This window comes from Lagenorhynchus albirostris, chromosome 1, assembly GCF_949774975.1.
Source record: "Lagenorhynchus albirostris chromosome 1, mLagAlb1.1, whole genome shotgun sequence".
NCBI lineage: Eukaryota > Metazoa > Chordata > Mammalia > Artiodactyla > Delphinidae > Lagenorhynchus > Lagenorhynchus albirostris.
The window spans coordinates 114,166,232-114,192,953 of record NC_083095.1 but is presented as its reverse complement, the minus strand read 5'-3'; the positions used below and the strand labels follow the sequence as shown (position 1 = coordinate 114,192,953).

General features: G+C 36.1%; 1 protein-coding gene across 4 annotated transcripts in view; it reads left to right on the top strand.

Moving 5' to 3' along the window:
• The window catches only part of CCPG1 (cell cycle progression 1), a 39,150-nt gene that overhangs the window by 11,003 nt on the left and 1,425 nt on the right, over positions 1-26,722 (top strand). For 2 of the 4 annotated variants that reach the window (XM_060150274.1, XM_060150284.1), the window contains exons 2-9: positions 5,250-5,318; positions 8,106-8,226; positions 10,133-10,209; positions 11,172-11,376; positions 13,598-13,693; positions 15,490-15,741; positions 20,159-20,280; positions 22,978-24,386. In XM_060150274.1, coding sequence (XP_060006257.1) covers positions 5,259-5,318; positions 8,106-8,226; positions 10,133-10,209; positions 11,172-11,376; positions 13,598-13,693; positions 15,490-15,741; positions 20,159-20,280; positions 22,978-24,386 — 2,342 coding nt within the window. In that variant the 5' untranslated portion in view covers positions 5,250-5,258. The remainder of the gene's footprint in view (positions 1-5,249; positions 5,319-8,105; positions 8,227-10,132; positions 10,210-11,171; positions 11,377-13,597; positions 13,694-15,489; positions 15,742-20,158; positions 20,281-22,977; positions 24,387-26,722) is intronic. The other 2 variants (XM_060150304.1, XM_060150294.1) reach the window with 2 other exon arrangements.

Genomic DNA, 26,722 nt, shown 5'->3' with positions numbered 1-26,722 from the left:
TCCTGGAGCACAGGGCTCAGATGAAGTTCAACCTAGTCAATTACTGATAGAATTTAAGCTCCAGGAAGGCAAGACTCTTATTTGTTTTGTACATTGGTATATTTTCAGTATCCTGCATGTGCTAAGAACTCAATAAATATTGAATGAACAGATGGATAAAGGAGTAAATTAAAAATGGTACTAACTGTAGGCCCATCTGCTGGAGAGTTTGATTATACTAGTGTAGTATAATCCTTCTACCTTAAGTAACTTCATAAATGAGATACGAACATCCATGTAATAAATTTACATCCTAATATGACTAACGTGCTATATTCTATGTGGAAAACCGTATGTTTATAATTCTTAGTGTCAAATTCTCTTCCATAGAGTTCTATGAATAAAATCTTACATGTTGTGAAGAAATGTTCCATAGGATTTCTTATGAAGTGAGAATCAATTTAAATGATTTGTCTCTGTTCTAGAGGCTATTATTATAGGATTTTGGAGTTTATCTTGAAGGCACTGGAGACCAATTTTAAGTGATTGATTAAGTGATCAGATTTATGTGTTAGGATAAACAGAGTAGGGACAGCATTGGGAAGGAGTGACTGGAGGGGAATTTGAAACTGCAGGCAGAGATCTCTTAGAGAGCCGTCACTGTAATACAAGTGGGAAATGATGAAGTTGGGATAGGAAGTGAAAAAGGATTTAGACCTGATTGGATTTTTGGGTCAAGGCAATTCTAGTTATCCCAAATGTAGTTATCCTAAATCTAGGATTTTTGACCTGATGTTTGGTGGCTTTTTCTTGCAGCCAGATTATTTTTGGCTAATGCTGTTCTCTGAGATGATAGAAACAGGAAGAGGAGCAGGAAGATAATCTTAGTTTTGTAGATGCTTTATTTGAAAGGCCTGAGAAACCTACTAGTGATCATCCAAAAAGCAATGGGGAAATATATGACCTGAGATTGGGGTAAAGAAGCTACCCTGAGGAATAAAACGAAGCCTGAGTCTAGAAAAGGGCTTCAAGTTTATCATCTTCATAAAGTACCCTTAGCTTTATAACTTTGTATGATTTTTTATGCCTTTGTAACTTTCCCATAAACTGTTTATTTCTAAGTTATTATTAGTAAAGCCCTCAAAATGGAACAGGTTTTTGCATTTACCTTTGGTCAAAATAATGGGGAGAGGAACTTCATGGATTCCTCCAGAATTTTGAGTTCCTTGAGGAACAGTTTAGAAGTGTGTCAGTAACTGCATCATCACCCAGAAATGTTTACCTTTTTTCTTTATTGAGTGCTTAATATGTGTTACCGGTCAAGTAAACAAGCAATTACAGCGTAGTATTGTATTTTAAGTAGTAGATTAGGGAATATACTAGTCTTTGGGGATGGGGTCAGGGAATGGTTCACGAAGTGATGCATTAGCTGAGATAGAAGAGTGGGCACAGGAGTTTGGGTAGAAGTAAGGAGGTGAGGAACTGAGATCAGAATATGCAAAGCCCCTGAATTAAGAGAAAGCTAAGCTTTTTAGCAGAATTGAAAAGGTGGAGGGAAGAGGGAGGGGATGGAGGGAGAGAGGATGAGATGCTAGAGACAAAACACTTGATATTTAAGGCCTGTGGGCATTATCCTGAAGACAGTATGAAAATCTTAACATTTTTAAGGAATGACAAAATATTACCATTTTAAGAAGATAACTGGCTGTAGTGGGGAAGTTCAAATACAGAGGCAGCTTTCAGAGTCAATGTGTCTAGGATGGGGCTCAGAAATTTACTTTTTAAAATTTTGATTTAATTTCAGTGCACCCAACTTTTTTTTTTGCGGTACGCGGGCCTCTCACTGTTGTGGCCTCTCCCGTTGCGGAGCACAGGCTCCGGACGCGCAGGCTCAGTGGCCATGGCTCACGGGTCCAGCCGCTCCGTGGCATGTGGGATCTTGCCGGACCGGGGCACGAACCCGTGTCCCCTGCATCGGCAGGCGGACTCTCAACCACTGCGCCACCAGGGAAGCCCTCACCCAACTTTTTGAAAACACCTGAATTAAGAGGGTTCTTTAGTAGGGCTGTGAATTTTGCTTACCAAACTCTTACTGTGGTGTTATGGCCAGTAGGGGAATCTTTTTTTCCTCATTTGGGCTAGATGTGAAGCCTGTTCTTCCTCCAGGGCAAGTAAACAAAGAAACTGGGATCAGATTAAAATGGGCTCCTTGATTTGAGAAATTCAAATATGATAAAGTCCCAGTTTAGCAATGTATGTAACTTTCTTTTGAAATCTTGTTTTTGCTTATCCCCAGAGCAATTAGAGTTCTTGATTGGAAAACAAAAGCTGGGGACTATCTATTTAGAACTGTTTAAATGGAAATTTCCTAGATAAGAGCAGGAGATATATACACATTAAATATCCCTGATCAGGTCTTGTATCCCAGGAGTTTTGGAAGGTTATGTAAGTCTGGGGGTGAGATGGAGCAGCAGTGAGAATGTGGGCTGCTAGAGGAGGTTAGGAACTGGGGGTTTGCAAAGGGAAGAGGAGCTTTCACATGGTGAAGAATGATTGCTTTTTTTTAGGCCAATTTTCCTTTTTTTAAAAAAAATGTTATTTATTTATTTTTGACTGCGTTGGGTCTTGTTGCTGTGCACAGGCCTTCTCTGGTTGCAGCGCGCAGGCCTTCTCTGGTTGCAGCGAGTGGGGGGCTACTCTTCATTGCGGTGTGTGGGCTTCTCACTGTGGTGGCTTCTCTTGTTGCAGAGCACGGGCTCTAGGCTCACGGGGCTCAGTAGTTGTGGCTCGCGGGCTCTAGAGTGCAGGCTCAGTAGTCGTGGCGCCACAGGCTTAGTTGCTCCGCAGCATGTGGGATCTTCCTGGACCGGGGCTGGAACCCGTGTACCCTGCACTGGCAGGCGGATTCTTAACCACTGTGCCACCAGGGAAGTCCTAGGCCAATTTTCTTAATCGTAAAGCCCTACCTACTTGTTCCATATAGAATGGTTTTTCCAAATACCAAGTCACTTAAACCAAAGTATACTACACTTTCTCTTTTCTTTGTTATTCTTCTTGGTTATTCAGTCCTTTAAAAATCTTTCGTGTCTGTCTTCCTAAATCTCTCCTAACCCCTCCCCATCCTATTTATCCTCTCCCCCTCATCAATACTGGTTAAATTTAGGTGCTCATCTTTTTCATGGAATATTGCATTGATTCTTTGTATCCCACAGGTCTAGGGCCCTTTAGTTGTTTCCCCATTTTAATATGTGCCCTTTGAAAGATTCTGATTTTCAGATATCTTCTTTTAATACTTCACTCATGCTAAATTAATTGAATTTCTTAGAAGTGTCATATTCTTTAACTTTTTCTGCCTTTATTTTTGTAGTGCTTTTCACATTATCTCTTGGGAAATCCTTCCAGTGTCGTCATATTTTCTCTTTTGGCAGTAAAGAACCAGAACTTAATTTTTTTGTGATAGCTCTCAATTTTAAAATTTTGGCAACTAATTCAGTTAAAAAACATGCTGTCCAGCATGTCAAAAACATTACAACCTCATTTATAAAGCCTGCTTTGACCATTTTCCTTTCTTCCTGCAAAGTTAACTGCTCAGTCTTTGTGCAGTCTAATATGTTAACCCACAACTTTGGAATTGTTATAAAATAATTCAAATACAAATAGTAACATCAGAGTTTTTAACTCATGAAAACTGGTTCAATGAGAAATTGGGCTTTATGTAGTCAGTTTAATAAGGAATGGTGAAATAAAATTGCTATAAAATTGGTTAATATACTATAGGGAGGGTATTTAAGCCTAGCCTTTGGGATAGTATTCTCTACTGGACAGAAAAAAGTGCATTTCATTGTAATAGTTTTTGTTTTGTTTTGTTTTTACAAATTTACCTTTAAATTTAGAAACTGCCTGGGCCCTAATTAGTTGTAAATGGGAAATCAAACAATCAGATGACCTCAGGTGAAGTTATTGTAAAATGTTCTGTCTCGAGTGACATTAAAAGTCACACAGTCGTCTTTAGGTCTTATTTTAGATTTTGAATAATTTGTCTGAAAACATGCTTATTTTATACTATCAGTGACCAGCCACCTCTCTGTATCTTCTCTTTTTAAAATATTAATTTACGAGAGTTTCCAGAATCACTAATAGACGGTCCACATCTATATTTTTTGCCCTGTTTTCATTTGTGCACTGGTTCCATATTAAATTGTCTGCAGTAGAGTTCTGTTAGAACACTAACCATCAACTTGGATATAATGGGTTCTCAGTATATGTGCAATAATAGAAGCATTTATAAGACATATGTATAGAACAAAGTCAGCAAGATACCATTTACTTTAATGAGCTTAATTTTTTTTTTTTTTTTCTGGCATGTGGGCCTCTCACTGTTGTGGCCTCTCCCGTTGCGGAGCACAGGCTCAGCGGCCATGGCTTACGGGCGCAGCCGCTCCGCGGTATGTGGGATTTTCCCGGACCGGGGCACGAACCCATGTTCCCTGCATCGGCAGGCAGACTCTCAACCACTGTGCCACCAGGGAAGCCCAATGAGCTTAATTTTGAAGTTTAAATAGGAGTTTCAGATAGAAAGGGTAGAACAAACCGGATAGAGTGACCAATGTGTGCTGGTTTAGGACTTGAGTCTATCTAGGTTATTGCCAATGGCCACAAGTTTCTAACCAACTTCTGGTCTTTTTCTTCCCCTGTTTTAATGTAACTGAAGTGTTACCAACATGGTTATTTTCCTAAAAACCATTTGATCACATTCCTTCCCTGCTTGAAAATATTAATTGCTTCATGTTGACAACAGTAGATTTCATTTTGCCGGGCCTTGGAACTCTTCTCTTTCCCCCACCTGGTTTCTTCAGCCATGATTTTCACACCGTACTGTTCATTGAAAACATAGGCTTTTGCTCTGGCTGACTGTTCCCCATTTGTCGTTCCCTCAGCAGTTGACTTCCTCAGAGTCAGATTGTTTTCATTTACCTTTGTTTCTGCCTGGCCAAATCCTACATTTTCTTTCAGATCCAGCTTGCCTCTTCATTCCACAGTACGACCGTCTACACTGTTTTGGCTCAGGAGGATCTCCTTGTCATAAAGTTTGGTTGTATTTGTTCATATAGATATGCAAGCATATCCTGTCTGGTAAATCTATGGGTGGGTTGTCTCAGTTTCACCTGGAAGGCAGTAAGCGCCACTTTTTGTACTTGGGTCACATATAGTACTTCCTATAGAATTTTTAAAAATGTGTCCCACATATCAATATGTTTTTGTATTTGTAGACCTGAAAAATGTCTGAAAATTCCAGTGACAGTGATTCATCTTGTGGTTGGACTGTCATCAATCATGAGGTATGCTACTGAATACTTTTTATAAGGCAGTTTGTAATATTACAGTGTTAACAGTGATGTAAACTGGGTTCTTTGAAGGCCATTAGTTGTTTACATTTAAGCATAAGGTTCCATTGTCTATAGCTTTTCCCACCTACATTTCACGTCACTGCTGAAAACTCTTCACGAGCCAGCATGTTATTGGACATTGCTTTCCTCAGCTTTGAGACATTAGGCAGGTATTTACTGAGGGCTTATTATTGGTCAGGTCCTGTGCTTTACTTATGTTCTCATAATTTTAAACAACCCTCTGTGGTACAGATTGTTTTCATTCTCATTTCATAGTTGAGAGGACCAAAGCTTACGGAGATTCAGTAATTTGGCCAAGATTATGTAACTAGAAAACATCAGAGCCTGCGTTTAAACAGACCAAGGAGCATGGAGAACATGTGTTCCACCCATGTTATGTTATGTTACGTTACGTTATATTATCATTTCAGAACTTGATGGAAAAAGGACTATGGCTAGAACTCTTAAAAAAATGAATTTGATTATAGAAATGTGATGTTACATAACTAGTACATAATAAACAGTAATTTATTTTCTCACACTGGTAATATATGTTAATTACAGAAAAATCATAAAATAGTGATGTATAGAAGCAGTAAGATAAAAACTATACCTATTTAAAGTGTTAATGGATTTATCTATAATTTTCCTGTTTATTTTTAGACCCAAGCCTCACTTATTTTCCTTCATCAATAAAAATTTTAAACGCTATTTTTTATGATTCCTTTGATAATTTAATATTTAGACAATTGGTTAGTCATGACTTCTAGAAAACAACATTAACCAAAGTTTCTGCAAGACAGTTTTAAAATTTATTAGCAGCTGTACCAGTTGAAATGAATGTGATTTCTTTTTCTTCTTTCTTCTTTTTTTTAATAAGTGACTTTTCTATTTTTAACCTGTTTTCTCCAAAGCTTAGATCAACTCTCATAGTAACAATTTCTCCTTCAAGGATAATTAACAGTGTAGAAGTAAGGCAGGTGTGGGAGTCTGTAGTGTGAAGCAAGAGAGCAGACTTTTTTGGCATTTAGCCAAGTGTGTCATTTGGGCATTCTGTATTAGAAATACCTTGTCACAGAGTTGATCATATTTGTACCTTTATCCTTCTTCCTTCCATATCTTGTTATCAGGTTCTAATCTTTCTTGCTAATGTCTCTTACATGTATTTCCTTTTCCTTTACCATTGCTACCATTCTGATTTAGGCCAGATCTGGTCTGCCCAGTGACTCACAATTCAACCCGAACCTTGTGTCTGTTACTACCATTCTCCTGCCACTTTAGGCAATCCCAAAATTTTATACTCAGAATTCTCTTTAGGACTCAACTCAAGCCCACTGCTTTAATGACGTCTCTTAGTTTTTGCTGTTGTGAGTTATGTATATCAGGAGAACTCAGACCTTTGATTTCATGGATTACTAAATTATAGGAAAATTGAGGGAGGGGCCTGGAGAGAGACAGAATCATTAGTGGATAACTTATTTTGCTAATTAACATGAGAAAAAAACCCTGTTAAGATCCTCTTTTATTAAAGAAAAGACAGTCTGACATCAAAGTAAGAAGGAAAACCTTGGAAGAATAAAAGAGTCTGAAATTTTATAAGGAACGTTTACTCCATTAATCTAATAGGTTAATTTTAATCCTTGCCCTTAAACCTTTTTAGTCATATGTTGCAATAATAAGTAGTTATTTGCTTGTGGCTGTTTCTCTGAATAGGCTATAAATCTGAATTTTAGATTTTAGTTTTTCATACCCTGTGACACTAGCAAAATGTCTTGCCTAGAGTAGTTCTGTAAGTGTTGAGTAGAAGCAAATTAATAGAAATAGCTAAATTTAGAAACTTATCCTCTGGGATTCAGATTTATTGCTTGGGCTTATAGCATAGTTAGAATGTTGGACTTTTAGACTGACTTCTTTTATTTTATTGTTTTTAAGATTTTAAAAAATTTATTTATTTTTGGCTGTGTTGGGTCTTTCGTTGCTGTGAGTGGGGGCTACTCTTCATTGTGGTGTGCGGCTTCTCATTGTGGTGGCTTCTCTTGTTGCAGAGCATGGGTTCTAGGCACGCAGGCTTCAGTAGTTGTGGCATGTGGGCTCAGTAGTTGTGGCATATGGGCTTAGGTGTTCCATGGCATGTTGGATCTTTCCGGACCAGGGCTCGAACTCATGTCCCCTGCATTGGCAGGTGGATTCTTAACCACTGTACCACAAGGGAAGTCCCAGGACTGACTTCTTTTAAAATCTAAACCTATGGCTCCCCTGCTGTAGGTTTTATGGACTAAATTGAACAAAAGGAATAGATACTGGACTTCCCTGGTGGTGCAGTGGTTAAGAATCCGCCTGCCAATGCAGGGGACATGGGTTCGATTTCTGGTCCAGGAAGATCCCACATGCCGTGGAGCAACTAAGCCCGTGCACCACAACTACTGAGCCTGTGTGCCACAACTACTGAAGCCTGTGCCCCTAGAACCCATGCTCTGCAACAAGAGAAGCTGCCGCAATGAGAAGCCCATGCGCCGCAACGAAGAGTAGCCCCCGCTTGCCACAACTAGAGAAAGCCCACACGCAGCAACGAGACCCAACACGACCAAAAATTTAAATTAAAAAAGAAAAAGGAATAGATACTGTTCCCTTTGGAGTATAGCAGCATCTGTGACTTTTAAAAATGGAAGCATCTACATGTAGTCACATCCAGCTTTGGGCAGCTGATAGACGAATAACTGATTAACACTTTTTATCTAGGGGTCTGATACAGAGATGATGAATTCTGAACATGGTGTAGCCAGTGACAGCTGTGAGCTCACCCCAGAATGTTCATCTTTATCACAAGAGGAGCTACAAGTATTGCAGTTAGAGCAGGGAGGTAAGTTTAAAAAAGTCTGATTTTTCTTTTTTTTTTTAATAGGATATGTGAGCAACATTATGAATCTTGCCGTCTTTCTAGGTGGGCAGCCTTTCTGGCTAGTCTAAATCATCAAGTCACACTGAAAGACTAGAATTTTCGTGTGGATTAGGTGGGCAGGCCTAAAGAACCCAGTGGCACCAAATTGCCCAGGGGGTTTGTTTGTTTGTAGCTATAGTACATACTTGGGCCTCCATATGACTCTTTGATACTGCTAGTGTAAACAGTGACTAAATATTATTAACCTTGATTAAGACTAGTGATATACAAAATTATTTATTCACACAAAGGATTTACTAAATTCTTCTCCAGTTACCACACTTCAGAGTACCTTTGGTTATAGGTGGTAAATGGCATTTAACTACTGTATTGCATTAATGTTATATATTCTTCTGTGGGATTTGATGCCCATATTAATTATATAGAGGATTAAGAAACCCAAATAATTAATACATCTTCATATTTAAAAATTACTTCTTAAATTTTCTTTTAAAAATTGCATTAAAACGTAACAGAACATTTCTCCGTCAGGAGAATAAAGTGCATGTGTCAAGGCCAGAAATATAAAAGATTATACCTGTTAATCTTGTTTTCAGCTTAAGTGTTGATTGCTATTCTCATTTGAACAGTGATTCTCATCTTTCATGGGTCAGAGATCTCTTTGAGAATCTGAAAGCTGTGGATGGTCTCTCCCAAGAAATGCATATATTTAGATATTTAAAAAAAAATTTCCATACTTCCTCAGGCGTCCTTGGACCCTAGTCCACCTTCGTTGAGGAGTCTTATCTCCAAATTAATATTCTGTTAGGAGCTATATAACACACACAAGTGATGTTTGGGTTATTTTCCCTTTGTTATTTTGGAGGGGTTAAAATAGAAAAACAAACGATGAGCAAAAAAATTCAAAGCCATCTATAATTCTTTTTATCTGGAGGTAACATTATACCAACAATGCATATACTTTGCTATGCATAAAACCTGATGCTTATTGTATACTGTTTTAATATTTTTAGCTTCTATTAATATTTTATAGCCTTTTTCATTAAAAATATGACATAAAATCTAATTTGTATATTGTTTTTTGAGAGTTTCTTATAAAATATATATGCATCTGCTATGGTGACATTATCTTGTTTTTCTGTGTTCTTTTGAGGCCTTGTTTTTTATAGTCCATTTTTTATTGTAAAGATTTGTAATTTGAAGCCATAGTTTTGATTCTTGTGTTACTAGGCGTTGACAGTCATTAGAATAGTGGTACGTTTAAGAATTATGAATAAACTAAGAATTCAGGAAACGTGCCGTCAATTATCTGAGAATCAGTTTTCCATATTAACAGGTTTTTACAAACACCTTGGCTTAAGTACTTTGGAATTGTAATGTAGAGATTGTTTATTTAGGGATTATTGTTTTTAGTAGATTTTTAAATGAGTTCAGTTCAGTACCTAAAATTATCCCCTGACAATTTCAAATAGTTATATTTGAAATACAGAGATCTTTTTTTTTTTTTGCGGTACGCGGGCCTCTCACTGTTGTGGCCTCTCCCGTTGCGGAGCACAGGCTCCGGATGCTCAGGCTCAGCGGCCATGGCTCACGGGCCCAGCCGCTCCGTGGCATGTGGGATCTTCCCGGACCGGGGCACGAACTCGTGTCCCCTGCATCGGCAGGTGGACTCTCAACCACTGCGCCACCAGGGAAGCCCGAGATCTTTTTAGTAACAATAGAGTGACTGTTATAATTACATGTGGCATTTCCTTAAATCCACTTTAAAAATTAGGAATAGATTTTATCTGCCTATATTATATAATATATGCAGACAAAAAAAAAAAGTCGATGAAGTGTAATTAAATTGATCTTTGCTTTATGTCAGAGAGCAGCCAGAATAGCACAGTGTTAATGGGAGGAGCTACTTATCCAGCTTTGGAGGAAATGAAGTCAGCACTCGAGGTAACCTTGTGTTTTACTATGTGGATATATGATAAACAGTATTTATTAGAGAATACTAATTAAAGCTTCCATTTCTATTTGTGTGTTCTGTTCCTATTTGAATTATAAATATCTTTTGTTGAAAAATTTGGGATTCTGCAGGTTGGTCAGTTTTAAGATTAAAGTTACTTCCATATAACTCCTAATTAAGTGAGCTATCTTTTAATTTAGAAAAGCGATTTCTTGGTAATGTGTTAAAGATCTATTCATTTCACCTCTAATATTTTCTTTAGAAATATGTTGCTTTCTTGAATTATATTGAGAAATTAAGGGTTCATATCTAAAATGAAGGTTAGTTTTAAAATTTGAGAACAAACTTTGTCCTTTGGCATTTTACTTGACTTCCAGATAAAACTAGATAGCTGGATGATCTTTATATTACATAGCTTTTGAAGTTTATCAGGAAAATTTAATCAGTCTTTTATGGGCTCCCTGACCACAGAGTTATGCCCAAATAAACCCGTAGAACTGGTGAGAAAAAATCCTCTCCTTTTTGTGGACATTGGGTTGGAAAGGTGGGTTTGTTTCTCAGCTTCTGCAGCCCACGAATGAATGGTAGACAGCAGTTTGATTTAATTCTGAAAGAGAGAGTTGCCAACAGGTTTGATGGTATTTTCAGACTGAAAGATAAGCCTACTATTTGTTTTTATTTTTGGGCTTGCCACACGGCTTGTGAGATCCTAGTTCCCTGACCAAGCATTGAACCCGGGCCCCTGGCAGTGGAAGTGTAGAGTCCTAACCACTGGACCGCCAGGGAATTCCCTAGGATGGACCTACTATTGCGTAATCCTTTCCTGTTGGGCAGGACTTATTTTAAACCCAATCACCATACTACTTAAGTCCATTATATACTTTGAACTGCCTAGAAAATATAAGGCCCATAAATAATTGTTGAATTTGTCTCTAAAATTATGATTCTTCAGGGAGAAGAAGAAAAGTTACCTGATGACAATCTCTATTTTGGAACTGTCAGTGATGATTCTGATATTGTTACACTTGAGCCACCTAAGTTAGAAGAAACTGGGAGTCAAGAAGAAGCAATAATTGTTAAAGAAGCACAGAGTCCGGAAGACTTCAACATGGGCTCTTCCTCTAGCAGCCAGTATACGTTTTGTCAGCCAGAAACTGGTAAGAACTACATAACGGATACGCTGATAGGAGACTTAGGACTCTTGTGACCACATTTTATATAATGGCTTGTTTTCTGACCCTGAATTTCAAGTTTTGAATATGTTTGGGTAAAACTCATGAAAATTTTTTGTAAAATCTACTGTTATATCTAGTGTTTTCCTAGATCTAGGGCCTAGAGCACGGTAGTCCAATAAATACCATCTTTTATCATTGAAAGAAGAGAAAAAATAGCTTCAAGGAGATTTGTTAATGTCTCAAACACTCCAAAATGCATTTGACAGTTTTTAGGTCTTTAGGAGTGAGAGATTGAGCCATTATACTTAAAAAAGTAGGACAATGTTAATAAGATTTTTAGTTACAGTGGTACAAATTTTATATTATAGAAATAGTGAAAGAAACTTTATTGAAGCCTTCCAGATCCATTTAATTATTAGTCAGTCAACAAACATTTATTGTGTGCTACCATGTGCCAAACAGGGTTTAAGGAACTGGCAAAACAGCAGCATCCTAAAGCTCCTGAACTTTGGATCTTTCACTTTAGATTGAGTTATGAAAATGTACCTATTGTAAATCACATTCTTAATGCAGTGAATGCCTATTGTTCAGACAGAATCATTTGGAGGTAAAATGTGAGTTACTGAGCTAATTCCCTCTACAATTCTTTGGCACAGTTTTAGGGACATATATAACATCTTTCAGGGTAATATAAATATTTAGACACAAAGTTACAGAAAATCTAAGAACGAGATCTATAATTAACCCACGGTGTTTTTTTTTTGTTTTTTTTTTTTGCGGTACGTGGGCTTCTCACTGACGCAGCCTCTCCCGTTGCGGAGCGCAGGCTCAGCGGCCTGGCTCACGGGCCCAGCCGCTCCGCGGCATGTGGGATCCTCCCGGACCGGTGCATGAACCCGTGTCCCCTGCATCAGCAGGCGGACTCTCAACCACTGCGCCACCAGGGAAGCCCAACGCACGGTTTTTAACCCCCAATTATAATTTAGGGTGAATTATGTGAGAGATACCTGGGACATTGCTAGTGATAATAAGAGTTTCCAAATTTGATGCAAAAACAGGAACGTGTAGGGCTTCCCTGGTGGTGCAGTGGTTGAGAGTCCGCCTGCCGATGCAGGGGATGCGGGTTCATGACCCGGTCCAGGAGGATCCCACATGCCGCGGAGTGGCTGGGCCCGTGAGCCAGGCCGCTGAGCCTGCGCGTCCAGAGCCCGTGCTTCGCAACGGGAGAGGCCACAACAGTGAGAGGCCCGCGTAACTGCAAAAAAACACAAAAAAAGACAGGAACGTGTAGTATTTATTTCAGATCATTTTCTTAGATTTTACCATTCTTTGTTTAATTTGCCAGAATCAGACAGTGGAATTTTTCTTATTCTAATTTAAGCTAGTAAAATTCAAGTAGAGGTTAAACCAGAAGCTGGTTTAATTTAAAAATATTTGTGGGCCAGAATGTATAGTCAGATTGAAGCCAGGAGCATTGCAGAAGAGTCAAAGCAGACATTTAAGAAACGATGCCACACACTGTTCATTTTTTTTCCAGGAACTTCAGTACTTCAGATCACATGAATCTAGTTTTTAATTTCCTTTCTGAACTTGGACTTCTTGGGAATTTTACAGATTCAGTTAAGCAGAGTATTTTTTTAGGTGTATGTTTATCCATTGCTGTCCCTCCCAAGGGAATTAATTATTTCAATAAAGAAAATGTTAAAAGATAATCAAAAATGATTTTGGACTATGTTGAAAATAGTATGTATACTTCAATTATCAAGAGTTTTTGTTCTCTTCCCTTAGCCTGTATTTTTCTTCGTTGGTTAATTTCCTGCTACCTATTGCTTTTTTTTTTTTCCTTTCCCTTTCTTCTCCATCTTTATAGGATTTCAACTTCATTTTTGTCTTTTTATAAATTAGATTCTATGGCAATATCTTTTTGTTGATTTAAGAACATTTCCCACTCCCTCCATATGACCCTCTGCTCCCCTAAGGAACCAGAATTGGTAGCTGTAGAAAAGTTTGTATTGTGTGTATATATATATATATATATATTTTTGTATGTATGTTTTTTAAAAAGGCATGATTATTAGATTTCGATGGAGCACAAGTGATAATGTTAAGTGATAATTAAAACAAGTGTTTTTCAATTCTCTTTTTCCTTTTTATTCTTTATAATAAAGCTTTATACATCTTTTTTCCTGTTTATTCACAAAAGAAAGGTGGTGGGAGAAGCTGTGGAAGATTCCTGAATGCATAAGGGGATGGGATGATCAGCTGAAACACCATGTTCCTAGCCAACTCGCTTTCCAAGGTGGTGTGACTAAATCTGATCAGCTTTTCTAGAGCTGAGTGTGCCTAGTCACATTTACAATTTACTTAGTGCTTTGAAGATACCTGTTGTAATCTGTGATACTCTGAACAGGTGTTCAAAATTGATCTTGTAATAAAGCTGGCTAAGCTTATTGCATGCCTTTGCATTGCTTGCATCTTGGACTGTGCCAAATTATGCTTTAAAAGAAGTTTAAAAATCAAAATATTTCAGCTATCATACTTATGGGTTAAAAAAGATGGAAGCAGTAGATAAGGATGCGAATTTGTTCATGTGGGTTAGGCTGGTTTGTTTACTTAGACTGTATAATGAAGGCAGTAAGTTAATGTAGAATTGAAAATTTAAGAAATTTTGACAAATGATTTGTTTTTATATTTACCCATCTTAATAATGTCAGAAAGTCTGACTTAAGTACTCCAACCATGATCATGAATGCCTTTGTATTATGTAATGCTTTGTTTAAGTCTTCCTTTCTTTCTCTTTTTCCAAGAAATGTAACCTCACAGCTGAGGCGACGACATCTTGGAAAAACTAGTGATCAAGAATAACCAGATAAACATGATGGGCATAAGGGTTATGACCAAAAGATCTCTCAGTGGCATCTATTATCACTAAATATTAGGAATATTCATTCATTCAGTAGTGCCTTCTGTCTTTGTGTTTGTTGTTGTAAGTGTGAAAGTTATAAATTCTCTATGATACATCTTTTAGAAGTACTGTCTAACCTAAGTCACCAGCTTTGCTGTGGCATGGATACCCTGTCTTCTGAAGAACTGTTCTGCTTTTTCGAAGCATGAATGTTTGTTGTTTTGGAGCTCTTTGTATCAAATTCATGTTCACATTTTATCCTTACTTTTAGTGCTTTTTTTTTCTTCTCTCTGGCATATGGAAATTATTACTGAGTCATCTAATCTTCTGTGTCAGCATATAGTTTATTGATATATGGAACAATGTTAAGAAATTATACACTTGAAAAAGCTGAAGATGTTTTTTTCCAATGAATATGCTTCTAGTCCTTGAGATTTCTTGTGGAATTTTTTTCCAATTTGTTGTTCTTTATTATTCTTTTCATAAAGGAGCAGCACAAGACTAGTCCTTAATATCGGAGATAGCTGTTGTGTCACTTCCTCATGCTGACATATTTACTAGAGGGTAAAATTAATAACCTTCTAGTAAGAGTGGCAGTCGAAGGGAAGGGCTCATCTGACTTCTGGAAACCTGTGTTAAACTATAGTGCTTTGAACCTTGATTTTGGGCTCATAGGATGGAAACAAAACTAGGGACTAGTACACTCAAGGAAACTTTTGGTAGTTGTTGTCTTTTTTAAGTCTCAGGAACTGCTTATATACTTCCCTCTGTTACTTAAACAGCTGAGCTTAAATTACCTCTATTTGAAATTAAATGAAGAGATAGAGGGTTTTTTTTCCCCTTCTAGAAATAGTATTTGTTTGTGGCTCTAATAGCAGTGAAATTTAATAGACTATGAGAATGATTGTTCTAATGGTATAAACTATAAGGGAAGTTAAAAAAAAGAAAACAACCAAAACCAGACCCTCAAAGGCACAGAGTATAGTTAACAGTTTCTTATGTATCACAGTTGAAATCTTTGGCTTTATGTTGATAAACTTGAAAACTTGAGTTTTTGTTTCTATTCTGTTGTTTTTGTTCTTGGCTGTTGTATGTAAAAAGGCATGTAGGGATGGCATTCTAAATCATATTTACTGGGAAGGCTTTTCTAAAATATTTAATATTTATCTACATTTTTCTTTTTAAAATAGTATTTTCATCTCAGCCTAGCGATGACGAATCCAGTAGTGATGAAACCAGTCATCAGCCCAGTCCGGCCTTTAGACGACGCCGTGCTAGGAAGAAGACTGTTTCTAGTTCAGAATCTGAAGAAAGGTTACTTGCTGAACAAGAAACTGAACCTTCTAAGGAGCCGTGTAAACGTCAGTTCAATAGTGGTCTCAATAAATGCGTTATACTTGCTTTGGTGATTGCAATCAGCATGGGATTTGGACATTTCTACGGTAAGTATTTGAAAATTTGTTATATATAAACTGGTGGTAAAGAGTAAGGAATTCTGGGATCCTTTTTCAGCGTCTTCCTTAAAATATATGTCCTTGGAAAGCTTGTACATGTTTGAGCCTTGGTTTGCTCATGTGGAAACTGGGGATAGTGTTGCTTCACAAAGCTGTTTGCACTGAAATGAGGTAGTATTTAAGAAATGTAAGGATTGCTCATATATATATTTATTTAAAGAAAATATTGGAAGATTAAAAATCTGAAATGCTCATTACAGGGCAAATCGTTTTAATTTAGAATCACAGTTAAACTAGTTTTAACTGTGACTTTATTAGGATTATTTAAATTCCACTTAAATAGTTACATATGAAATGTCACAATAATAGGTGCTCATTATTTCTACTTCTAGGTTTCATGAAAGTACTATATTTTGTGACCGTTGTTACTTCCATGATTCACATGACTTAAGAATTCATTTGTTTTATACTTTGCTCACTATTATCCTTGTTAGTGTTTATTTACATTGATTAATAATTTTCTTAATGCAAAGCCTTTAAAAGTATCCTGGGTGAAAAGAGGAAGGAATTCCATGTGGTGTTACTTTTCTTTTGGGAGCCTAACCATTCAGTCTTATTTAAGGTATATATTTGTACAGAGATAAGGCTGAGAACTGAATATTCATTCTTTTTGCTTTATTAGAATTTTGAAAAAGACACTTTAAACAAATGTCTTAGATCTTGTCAACTTCAAAATTACAGTTTGCCTTGTATTAACTACTTTTAGGATTTTTGCCTACATAATCCACAGTTTAGCTTTCTGAGTAAATCTGGTTTTGCTAGTTCCTTCCAACAATGTGTTCCTTAAGATTGAAGAATTATATGTTCCCTTTGTTGATTTGTGGAAAAGATATTATTCAATATAGTGTAATGTTAGAAGAAACTTAGTGAAGACAATCCTGTTTAAAGTCAGAGTCAGTAAAATGTGTTTCTTCTTGTATTTAACTTTATATTAATAAAAATAAGTATTTAGACTCCTGGTGGATGTCTGCTTGAATTTAATACTGGGATCTTGTAATTTGTATCCTCCCTTGAAGTTCGTTGTAATGAGATTTGACTTGAAATACATACTTGTTTATTATCTAGCTGGAGCAAATATATGAATATGTTTTTTTGAGCTTGGTTTTTTCCCCTTGCAGGTAAACATGGAGGTAACAAAGGAGAAGGTCTTACTTTAATCTTCTTTTCTTACTAAAAAAAAAATTGGACAGTGATTTAATGTTAATCCACATTGCATTAAAACTCTACAAATTGCATGACCTTTAAGTATTTTGTAGAAAGATCAATTTAGGAGTGCTTTCAAAGTTGAGAAATTATTGCCCTGTTATTTAAGAATTTTGTTTACTTGTAAAATTTACTTTATTAATTGTATTTAATAAACATTTTCCTGTAGTATTTCAAATTAGCTTTTCAGAATAGGAACAACCTTCATAATAATAGGTCCATATAATAATATGATTGGCTCAGGGAACATAAAAAAACTTAACCTGAATGATAGCTTTTCAAGGTCACTTTTAAAGGACATCACTTTTTTTTTTCTTAATTGTGGCACCGATCTCAATACTTTAAGAGCTCTTTTGAGTTGATTTTAGAGCCAGCTTGAATTTCTCAGGCACTGTGAAGTCAGTCATTGCACTCCATAATCAGTCATTTGCTTTATAATTATTTAACAAGAACTACTAAGTTAATCACTCAGAACATTCACCAACCTTGGTGATATAAATTTGGAGTGTCAGATCTATCTTGGAAGGAAGAGAGAACTAGAAGGACTGAGGATAGTAAAAGAATGTACTATAGGTATTTGGCACTGCTTCGGGTCCTGAAATTTTTTTAAAAATTCTTGATGAAGCACCTGTTTTTTTTAAAAATTCTTGATGAAGCACCTGTTTTATTCTTTCTTTTACCTGTAGACTATCCATGTTCCAAATCAACAGCGGAGTTCAATTGATTGGTTTCCTCATGGAGTTGCTTTAAGTATAGGCTGTCCTGCTTTTCAGCAGACATTTCAGTATAACAATATAACTAGGTGCTAAGTTATGAAGCACAGACAAGAATCATAGCTCAAACTATGACACTGAGTCACCCTAGAGATGGTAGGATTTAAGTTGGGTCTGGACTTACACTATGTGGAAGGAAAGTAGAACATTCTAGCAGTGGAGAACCTGATAATCTGAAAGTAAACTTGCTAGGTTTGGGAGCACTGAAAAGACTGGTAGGATTATAGCAGAATAGATATTTAGAGATAATGGAAAATAGGTTGGAATATGTGGGATGCTATTATATTGTAAAACATCTTGGAATCCGAGTAGGAGAGTTTGATTTATAGAGTGAACTGAGAGCAGTAATTTTAGAGGAAAAGTGCAGGAAGATAAATAGTGTGGGAAAAATTAGAACAGTTAACTAGAAGGTTTTGTAATTCAGGTATTCAGTGATCAGGACCTTGACAGTTCTCCTGATGGTGGGGATGGAGAGAAGGCTGGTGAAATAAGGGACACTGAAGTAACAATGGAAAACAGAACTTTGAGCCTGGATGCTTGAGATATTGGTGGTTTACTTTTTAAATTCCAAGAAGTGTGTTAGCTGCTTTACTTTTGGCGTTGGGGGAGTTAGAGGGGAAGAGTTTTGCTAGATGAGAAAGTTAATAGACGGTGAGCACAGTTCGGTTTGTTTTTACCCAACTTTATTTTAGAATAAATTAGGGCAGGTGCTGAAGTTCAGTTTTTTGTTTTTTGTTTTTTAAATGAAGACACCCCCAAAACTGTGCCTAGCAGGCAACTGGATATATTGGCTGCAAGCTCTGGTGAGATTGAGACTCTTTACCTGTAGAAGAGAAGTCTTACAGCAGTGGTAGCAAAAACTGACAGTGGGTTAATGTGATTAAGGTAGGCAGATTTGTGGATATAACCAGAAGGCCTTAAACCCTGGGTTGTAACACTTCATAGTTAGGCAGCTGAAGATGTAGAAGGGGAAAAAAATACCTAATTGTTTGTGAGATTGATTGACAGAGGACACATTGATAGTCATCAAACATATGCTATGTAATGGTACTGCAAACTCAGGTCTCAACACATTAGTTTTAAGTTATTTTCCAGTGGCCAAAGGAATTCATTCTGTTAGCAGTTTGAAAAAAAGAAGTTTTCAGTTGCCTTGGGAACTATAGATAAATTTATTTCAATATTTCAAAAAATCTGAGATTCTTTTGAGTAATATTGAAACAAATTTGCCATGCAAATTTGTGATTTTTTTTTTTGAGAAGTGAATTCTAACAGGATATCATAGCTGTTAACTGGTAACAGTTGTCTGTAACTTGGCAGAAGTTTTCTCTTTAGTGGTTTTCAAGATGTACTGAAGAAATGAGTTAATTTTTCAGAAATCAATTAACTATTAATTATTATATTCTTTTTTTAATTCAAACAGAAAGTCACAAAAATTATAATCATCCTCATCAGTTCACTCAGTCCCATATTATATTCTTTCATTACAAAATTCTGTGATGTCTTTTACATAATGGTATGCCACTCAGTAGATGTAATATTATGGTTGCCAAATGCATTTTGCCTTCTTTTTGATTTAGTGGTGTTGTTTTTCTCGTGCATGAAGCATGTAGCAGCACGTGAACAGCATGTCTTGGCAAATTAACATTTTGATTTTTAGGATGAAAATACAGCATCCTGGTTGATTTACGATTTCTTTATTACTGGGATAGGGATGGTGATACTCCAGTACAGACCTAACTAATGCAGAGTTCTTAAAAGATCTGGCTTTGAGAATGGTGGGTAATTATAGTTAGCCAATTATTTTTCTTGCTATTCTTTTTGGGCTTGTGCTATATCATTTAGGCAAAATACAGTGAGAAAAGCTAGACATCTTCATTTTTCCTTAGTTACTTATAACCTGTGAATAGACTCCATGGTTTGTTCCTTTCTCTGTTGAAGTGGGGAATGCAACACTTTATGTACCTCAGCCCTTAAAAACAACAGTAAGACAGAAACTTTACATAAATTTTTTTGTTTGGCAAGGTAATATGGTCTGGCTTGTTTTAATCAAAAGGATAGTGAACTGCTTAAATATCCCTGGTGTATGCTAAATAAAGTAAAAAATATATTAACCTACTTGGCCTGATTTATAAATTAACATCCATATACCACCATTTGATGAATGACACTGTAAGATTTTACTTATTCCTTCTTTGTTTATATAATCAGAATTTTTATAGAACTGTGAAATGCTGATATTTTGAAGAAAATGATCCTGTCTGGATTAAGCAGTTAAATATATGCAAAGTAAATGTTTTATTGTATGTTTAAAAATATTGGTAATCATGACATTTATGTTATATATCCCTAATAAAAATTTTTATTTTTAGGCACAATTCAGATTCAGAAGCGTCAACAGTTAGTCAGAAAGATACATAAAGATGAATTGAATGATATGAAGGATTATCTTTCCCAGTGTCAACAGGAACAAGGGTCCTTTATAGATTATAAGGTATGTGCTAGAAATAAAATTTTAAAATTCTGTTAGCCAATAATTATGCTATTCAGATACAACTACAGTGCAGATTAGTAAATCAGTAATAATATTGGTAATTATTGATTGAGTACTTACTGTGTCCTGGGCACTGTTGTACCTCACATACAGTATTTCTCTTATTTCTCACCACATCCCAGTGAATTAAGCAAGTATTAATTTCATTTTATAGTTGGGAAAGAGGCTCAAAAAAGTTAAGTAACTTTCCCAAGTCTAGCAGCCAGCAGAGCTGAATTTAATTCTGTTTATCTGACTCCAAAGATGTTATTCCTAATCACTATATTATAGTTAACATTATTTTAATTGATATTATCTATGAAACATTATTATTATTAACGTTATTTTCATAGAGCCAAGCAAAACATTTTCATTCAGTGAGAGAGTGAGAGAGGAGAGTTTGTAGCTTCTCTAAGGAGCCACCCTTGATCAAGGGAAATAATCAGCCAGTCCTTTTTCTCTGGTTTCATGTCAGTTACGAAGAAAGAGAAAGCATGTTACACTTTCATACCTGAAATTCACCTGGCTCCAACAGGACTGTGCTGTCTATTCTGGGTTTATGAGGATTAGCAAAATACCTGGTCTCCTCTCTAGTTCTTGCCTAAGAAGGGTGTAGGGATTACAGATAAACTCAGGGTAGAAAGGTAAACTATTCCTTTTTCCTTCCATTTCCCTAAATTTCCTTCACAGTTTATTTATATATTCTTTATAGGGTTATGATTGTATTTCTTTGGAAGGCAGAATCCCACTTAACATCTGAAATATATCTTTCAGGGAGGGACTACTAAAGTTAATTGTAAATAGTTTAGTTTTCCCTGCCTTGAGCAGAGGATGTTATAAAAAAGAGCAGCTATTTCCTTCTTACCATGATGGTTTATGGTTCTATAGAATGATGTTGGCTGTAAGGAGACTCTCCCTGCATAGATGTTTGCTGAGTCAGTTCTTGCATACCTTTTGTCTCCAGCTGTTAAATGTAGTTTGGATTTTGAAGATCATCATGGAAGACCTGTCCAGCATCTGCTTAGTCACTTGATTCAAGATTTTAGAGTTTACTAGATACAGAATATTGTACCCTCCAGTCATTCTGTGGTGCTCCCCGTGCTTGTGCATTTAAAGATAATGTTACATTAGTCTGTTCTACTCCATAGTTCACTTAAAAAAAAATTGAAGTGTAGTTGATTTACAGTATTAGTATCAGGTGTACAGCATAGTAATTCATGCTAATTCATAGTAATTCATAGATTATACTCCATTAAAAGTTATTACAAGATAATGGCTGTAATTCCCTGTGCTATAGGATATATCCTTGTTGCTTATCTACTTTATACATAGTGGTAGTTTGTATCTCTTAATCCCGTATCCCTAATGTGCCCCTCCCCCTTCCCTCTCTTCACTGGTAACCACTAGTTTGTTTTCTATATCTGTTTCTGTCTTGCTACATGCATTTGTTTATTATTTTTTAGATTCCACAATAAGTGATATCATACAGTATTTGTTTTTCTCTGACTTACTTCAGTAAGCATAATATTCTCCAAAGTCCATTTCTGTTGGGTAGATGAAACTTGTTTTCTCTCACTCAGGGAGAGCAGATGAAATGACTGTAAGGAAATTTTAAATTTTAATTTGTTCTTTGAAGATTAATGAGCCAGACAGTGAAATATCCATTTCAGATATTTATTTTTCAAGTGGAAAAATATCCTCATTCAAAGGATTTTTTTTTTTTTGGTCTCTGTAATTCAGATATTTTTCTGGTCTGATTCAAAGGGAATAGTCATAATATTTGTAGTAAATTAAGCAAAGTTATATCGTTTTGCTGATTTATGAAGATATTTTTACTGACTAGATAGTGCTCTAACAATTAACTGACTGGATAGTGCTATAACCATTAACCTGTTTAAGCATATTGTTTAATTTCTTGCTGTTGCGATGAAAGTTTGTTACTAATACATGTATTGAAAGAAAGATCATTCAAGGCTACCTAGCACTGCAGCAGAATTCTCTAAACCTGACTGGACATAATTTCTCAGCAAGAATGTTGACTTCAGAGTTGCATTGCTAATCTGGTTACAGTCTCTTCAGAAAATTAATTGAAATTGGAGAAATTAGTTGTAAATGTCACCAAGATTCAGTGTGTTCTCTAAAGTATGGGAGAACTTGTATAACTTATGTGAACTTAGAGATGTTAATTTGCGTACGACCAAGATCTTTCAAATAGGACTAAGATTATTGAAATTTTTTTCCTTCAAAGAGTGCAGTGAGTATAAACAGAACTTTCTGAAGCCTGAAGTCATCTCTAGCTGTAATTTTACTTTTTATAAGAGATAATCGCCCTCACCCAAGGATCAGAGAACCTTTAGTCCTTCCTACATTCTCCCTAGGAGCTTTCTCAGGAGAGATTGGAGTCCTGTAGTCAAAAGATAGAAGGCTGTCTTCCTCCAGTGTGCTATGTTTTTCTTTTGATGAAGCTCTTTGCTGTGCATTTTCCTGCATATGAACCTTGTATTTTCCAGTTTTCATATATTGAAAAAACTACATAAAGGATAGTCTCTGCAGAAATAGACACTAAACATTTATGGGGTATTTGTTGTATCTTAAAGATTTAAATTCAGCCTTTAAAGCTCTTGATATTTTTCTTTCTTATCTTTCAAAAAAATTTAGTCACTGAAGGAAAACCTTGCACGGTGTTGGACCCATACTGAAGCAGAGAAAACGTCCTTTGAAACTCAGAAAAGGAACCTTGATACAGAAAATCAGTATCTAAGAATATCTCTGGAGAAGGAAGAAAAAGCCTTATCTTCATTACAGGAAGAGTTAAGGAAACTAAGAGAACAGATTAGGATATTGGAAGATAAAGGGACAAGTGCTGAATTAGTTACAGAAAATCAGAAACTTAAGCAGCATTTGGAAGAAGAAAAGCTGAAAACACAAAGCTTCCTTAATCAAAAGGAGACTCTGTTGGCAGAAGCAAAGATGCTAAGGAGGGAACTGGAAAGAGAACAACTAATAACCATGGCTTTAAGGGTGGAACTCCAGCAGCTAAGCTCTAGTCAGTCATATAGCAACCCAGACTCTCCCAGTGTAGTGACTGAAAAAAAGGAAATAGAAGTGTTACGGGAAAGACTCACTGAGCTGGAGCGCAAGCTAAACTTTGAACAGCAGCGTTCTGACTTGTGGGAAAGACTGTATGTTGAAGCAAAAGATCAAAATGGAAAACAAGAAACTGATGGAAAAAAGAAAGGGAACAGAGGAAACCACAGAGCTAAAAATAAGTCAAAGGAAACATTTTTGGGTTCTGTTAAGGAAACATTTGATGCTATGAAGAATTCTACCAAGGAGTTTGTGAGGCATCATAAAGAAAAAATTAAACAGGCTAAAGAAGCTGTAAAAGAAAATCTGAAAAAATTCTCAGATTCAGTTAAATCCACTTTCAGACATTTCAAAGATACCACCAAGAATATCTTTGATGAAAAAGGCAATAAAAGATTTGGTGCTACAAAAGAAGCAGCAGCCAAAAAACCAACAACAGTTTTTAGTGAATATTTATATCCACAGTATAAGGCACGTACACAAAACCAGAATAGTAGAGGCCCTACTACGCAAAGAGAGAGAAGGAAAGAAAAGCCTCATTTTGAAGAATTTGGAAAAAATACAAATTCACAGAAATGCAGTGCTGAGCATGACTGTGGTGGAAATTATAATTCTTTCAGAAAGGCTTGTTCTGGTGTATTTGAATGTGCTCAACAGGAATCCATTAATCTTTTTAATGTTAAAATGTTGAATCCTGTAAGGATAGATGAATTTAGACAGTTAATTGAAAGGTATTTATTAGAAAAACTGGATAGTTTTCATCATTGGAAAGAACTTGATCACTTCATCAATAATTTTTTCCTAAATGGTATCTTTATACATGATCAGAAGCTCTTCACTGACTTTGTTAATGATGTTAAAGATTATCTTAAAGACATGAAGGAATATCAAGTAGATAATGATGGAGTATTTGAGAAGTTGGATGGATATATATATAGACACTTCTTTGGTCACACCTTTTCCCCTCCATATGGACCCAGGTCGGTTTACATAGCACCATGTTATTATTATAATAGTTTTTAACATTTATATTGAATAGCATTTGTATCATTTGATAAATTTCTTAGAATGTTACTACAATTGACCTGTAAACAACGTGGGGGTTAATCTGCATATGACCTATAGTCGGACCCTCTGTATCTGCAATTCCTCTGCATCTGTGGATTCAACCAACCACAGACCATGTAGTACTGAAGTACTTACTATTGAAAGATATCCATGTGTAAGTAGACCCACGCAGTTCAAACCCACGTTGTTCAAGGGTCAGCTGTATTTGTAAAAGTACTTCTTGTAAACAAAAGTACTATTTGTAAAAGTACTTTATTGCCTGAGAATTTAGGATAAATTAAATTGAAAGATAAAATTTTAAGTTAAAATCTATTACAAACTGAAAATTTCATATAATCAATTTGACTTGAGCGAATGGTTTAATTTCTATCTTAAAAATCAGTTAAGGATATATAATCCTATTTTAGCCTATTTTGTTTCTTTTCATTATACTTTATGAAAAGATAATCATTTTAAGTGAAATTATTTTCCTTTAATTTTTTATTTACTCACTTTGGGAAGCTAGGAGGAAAAATACAGATTTCACTTTGAAATCAGAATAACGATTCAGGTGTCCCACTTACTTTCATTTATCTATTCCATTTACCAACTAAATTATGATATCTAATACATTTATTACAGAATTATTGTTGGTAAAGGTAGAGGTATGATCAAAGTGGCAAACTTAGCAAGCCAAAAGTTCTAATGTGTGTGCTTTATATATAATCTCTAAAAGTAATATTGTATCCATTGCATATCAGCTTTCTATTCTGTAACATGAAACTAACCTAATCTTCTTAGCTTTATTTTTTTACCTTTTAGAAAGGGAACTAACTTTGAGATAGTTTTATATATATATATCTTTTTGAGTAAATGTAATGTGTCTATAAAATAATGAGACTGATTTTGGTGTCTGTAGTCATTAAATACATATCTAGTGCAAAGTACTGTGAGGCTGCCCTGAGGAAACAAATGAAAAATTCTTGCTGTCAAAGAGCTCACAAGCTTTTGGAGAATTAGGTCAGTACAAGGAATGCAGTGGAGGTATGGAGGCATATGTAAATGGTGGCCTCAGTCTGGAGATGTTTGGGAAGGCTTCATAAGTGAGATGGCCTTTGAACTGAACTTTTTAACAAACTTTTGAAGGAGAAGTGAGAACTTGCCAAGCAGATAGGGTGGGACATTCCACTCAAAGGGAACTTCATTTGCACAGATTTGTAGATATGAAGACATGCTACTTTAAGGAGGCAAGGTAATGCTGGGGTGTGAACAGAAGAAAAGATTCAGAGCATGAAGAACCTTCACTTTATGCTGAAGGACTTGCTTTATTGCATTTTGGGTCACGGGCAGTAGCCTGAAGGGTTTGTTGGAAAGGGTGAAGCTAGATGCTAGAAAGCGGTCTTTGAAACAGTATAGACATGAGCTGATGGGTATCTGAACTAGGGCAGCAGCTGGAGTAGAAAGGAGGAGTCAGATTTGAACAATATATAGTAAGTAAAATTGGTGGTATTTCTTGTGAAAGGGAAGTAGAAAGTAACAATGATTTCCAGATTTCTGGGTTGGGTCACTAGTTAGATAGTGACATCAGCTACACTAAGGAATACCATAAGGTTTTGCATAAGGGGAATTGGAAATGAGAATTGTGTTTGGAGGGTACCTGTTGAGAATTAGTTGGCTGTTGTTTATATGACTGTCTCTAGCCCAGACTCCGTGCGTGTGTAGACGGTCTAGGCTGGACGTATTTATCAGACTCCTGGGGAACACCAACATCCAAGGGGTTGTAGAGAAAGAAGGCTGAGAATGAATGGCCAGAGAGTGGCATCATGAAAATCCAAAGATCTTCTCAAGTAAAAGGAATATTGCAGTGTTAAATGCTTAAACAAAACAAAACAAAAAAATGGAAAAGACTGGATTTCTTGGCTGGGAATTGGATGGCCGTGGATGGCATTGTGGAGTGTTTCAGTGAAGTAGTGACAGAAGCCTGATTATAGAGATGGAGAACTGTTCATGTAGACATTGTTTATAAGCCTTAGCTTAGAGAGAGAGACTCTGTAAGAGATGTATATGTATTCATGAATGAAGCCACTGAGGGGGGATTAATTTTTATAGGAAAGGAGGAAAAATAATGGAAACACATCTCATTATTTTATTGTCACATTTCTACTTATCTATTGAGTGTTTTCCCTCTTTGCCAGCACAGTTTGTCTATTTTTTCTTTCTATAGGATAAAAGTATAAACTCACTGAATCTTTTTCGTATGGTTATAGTA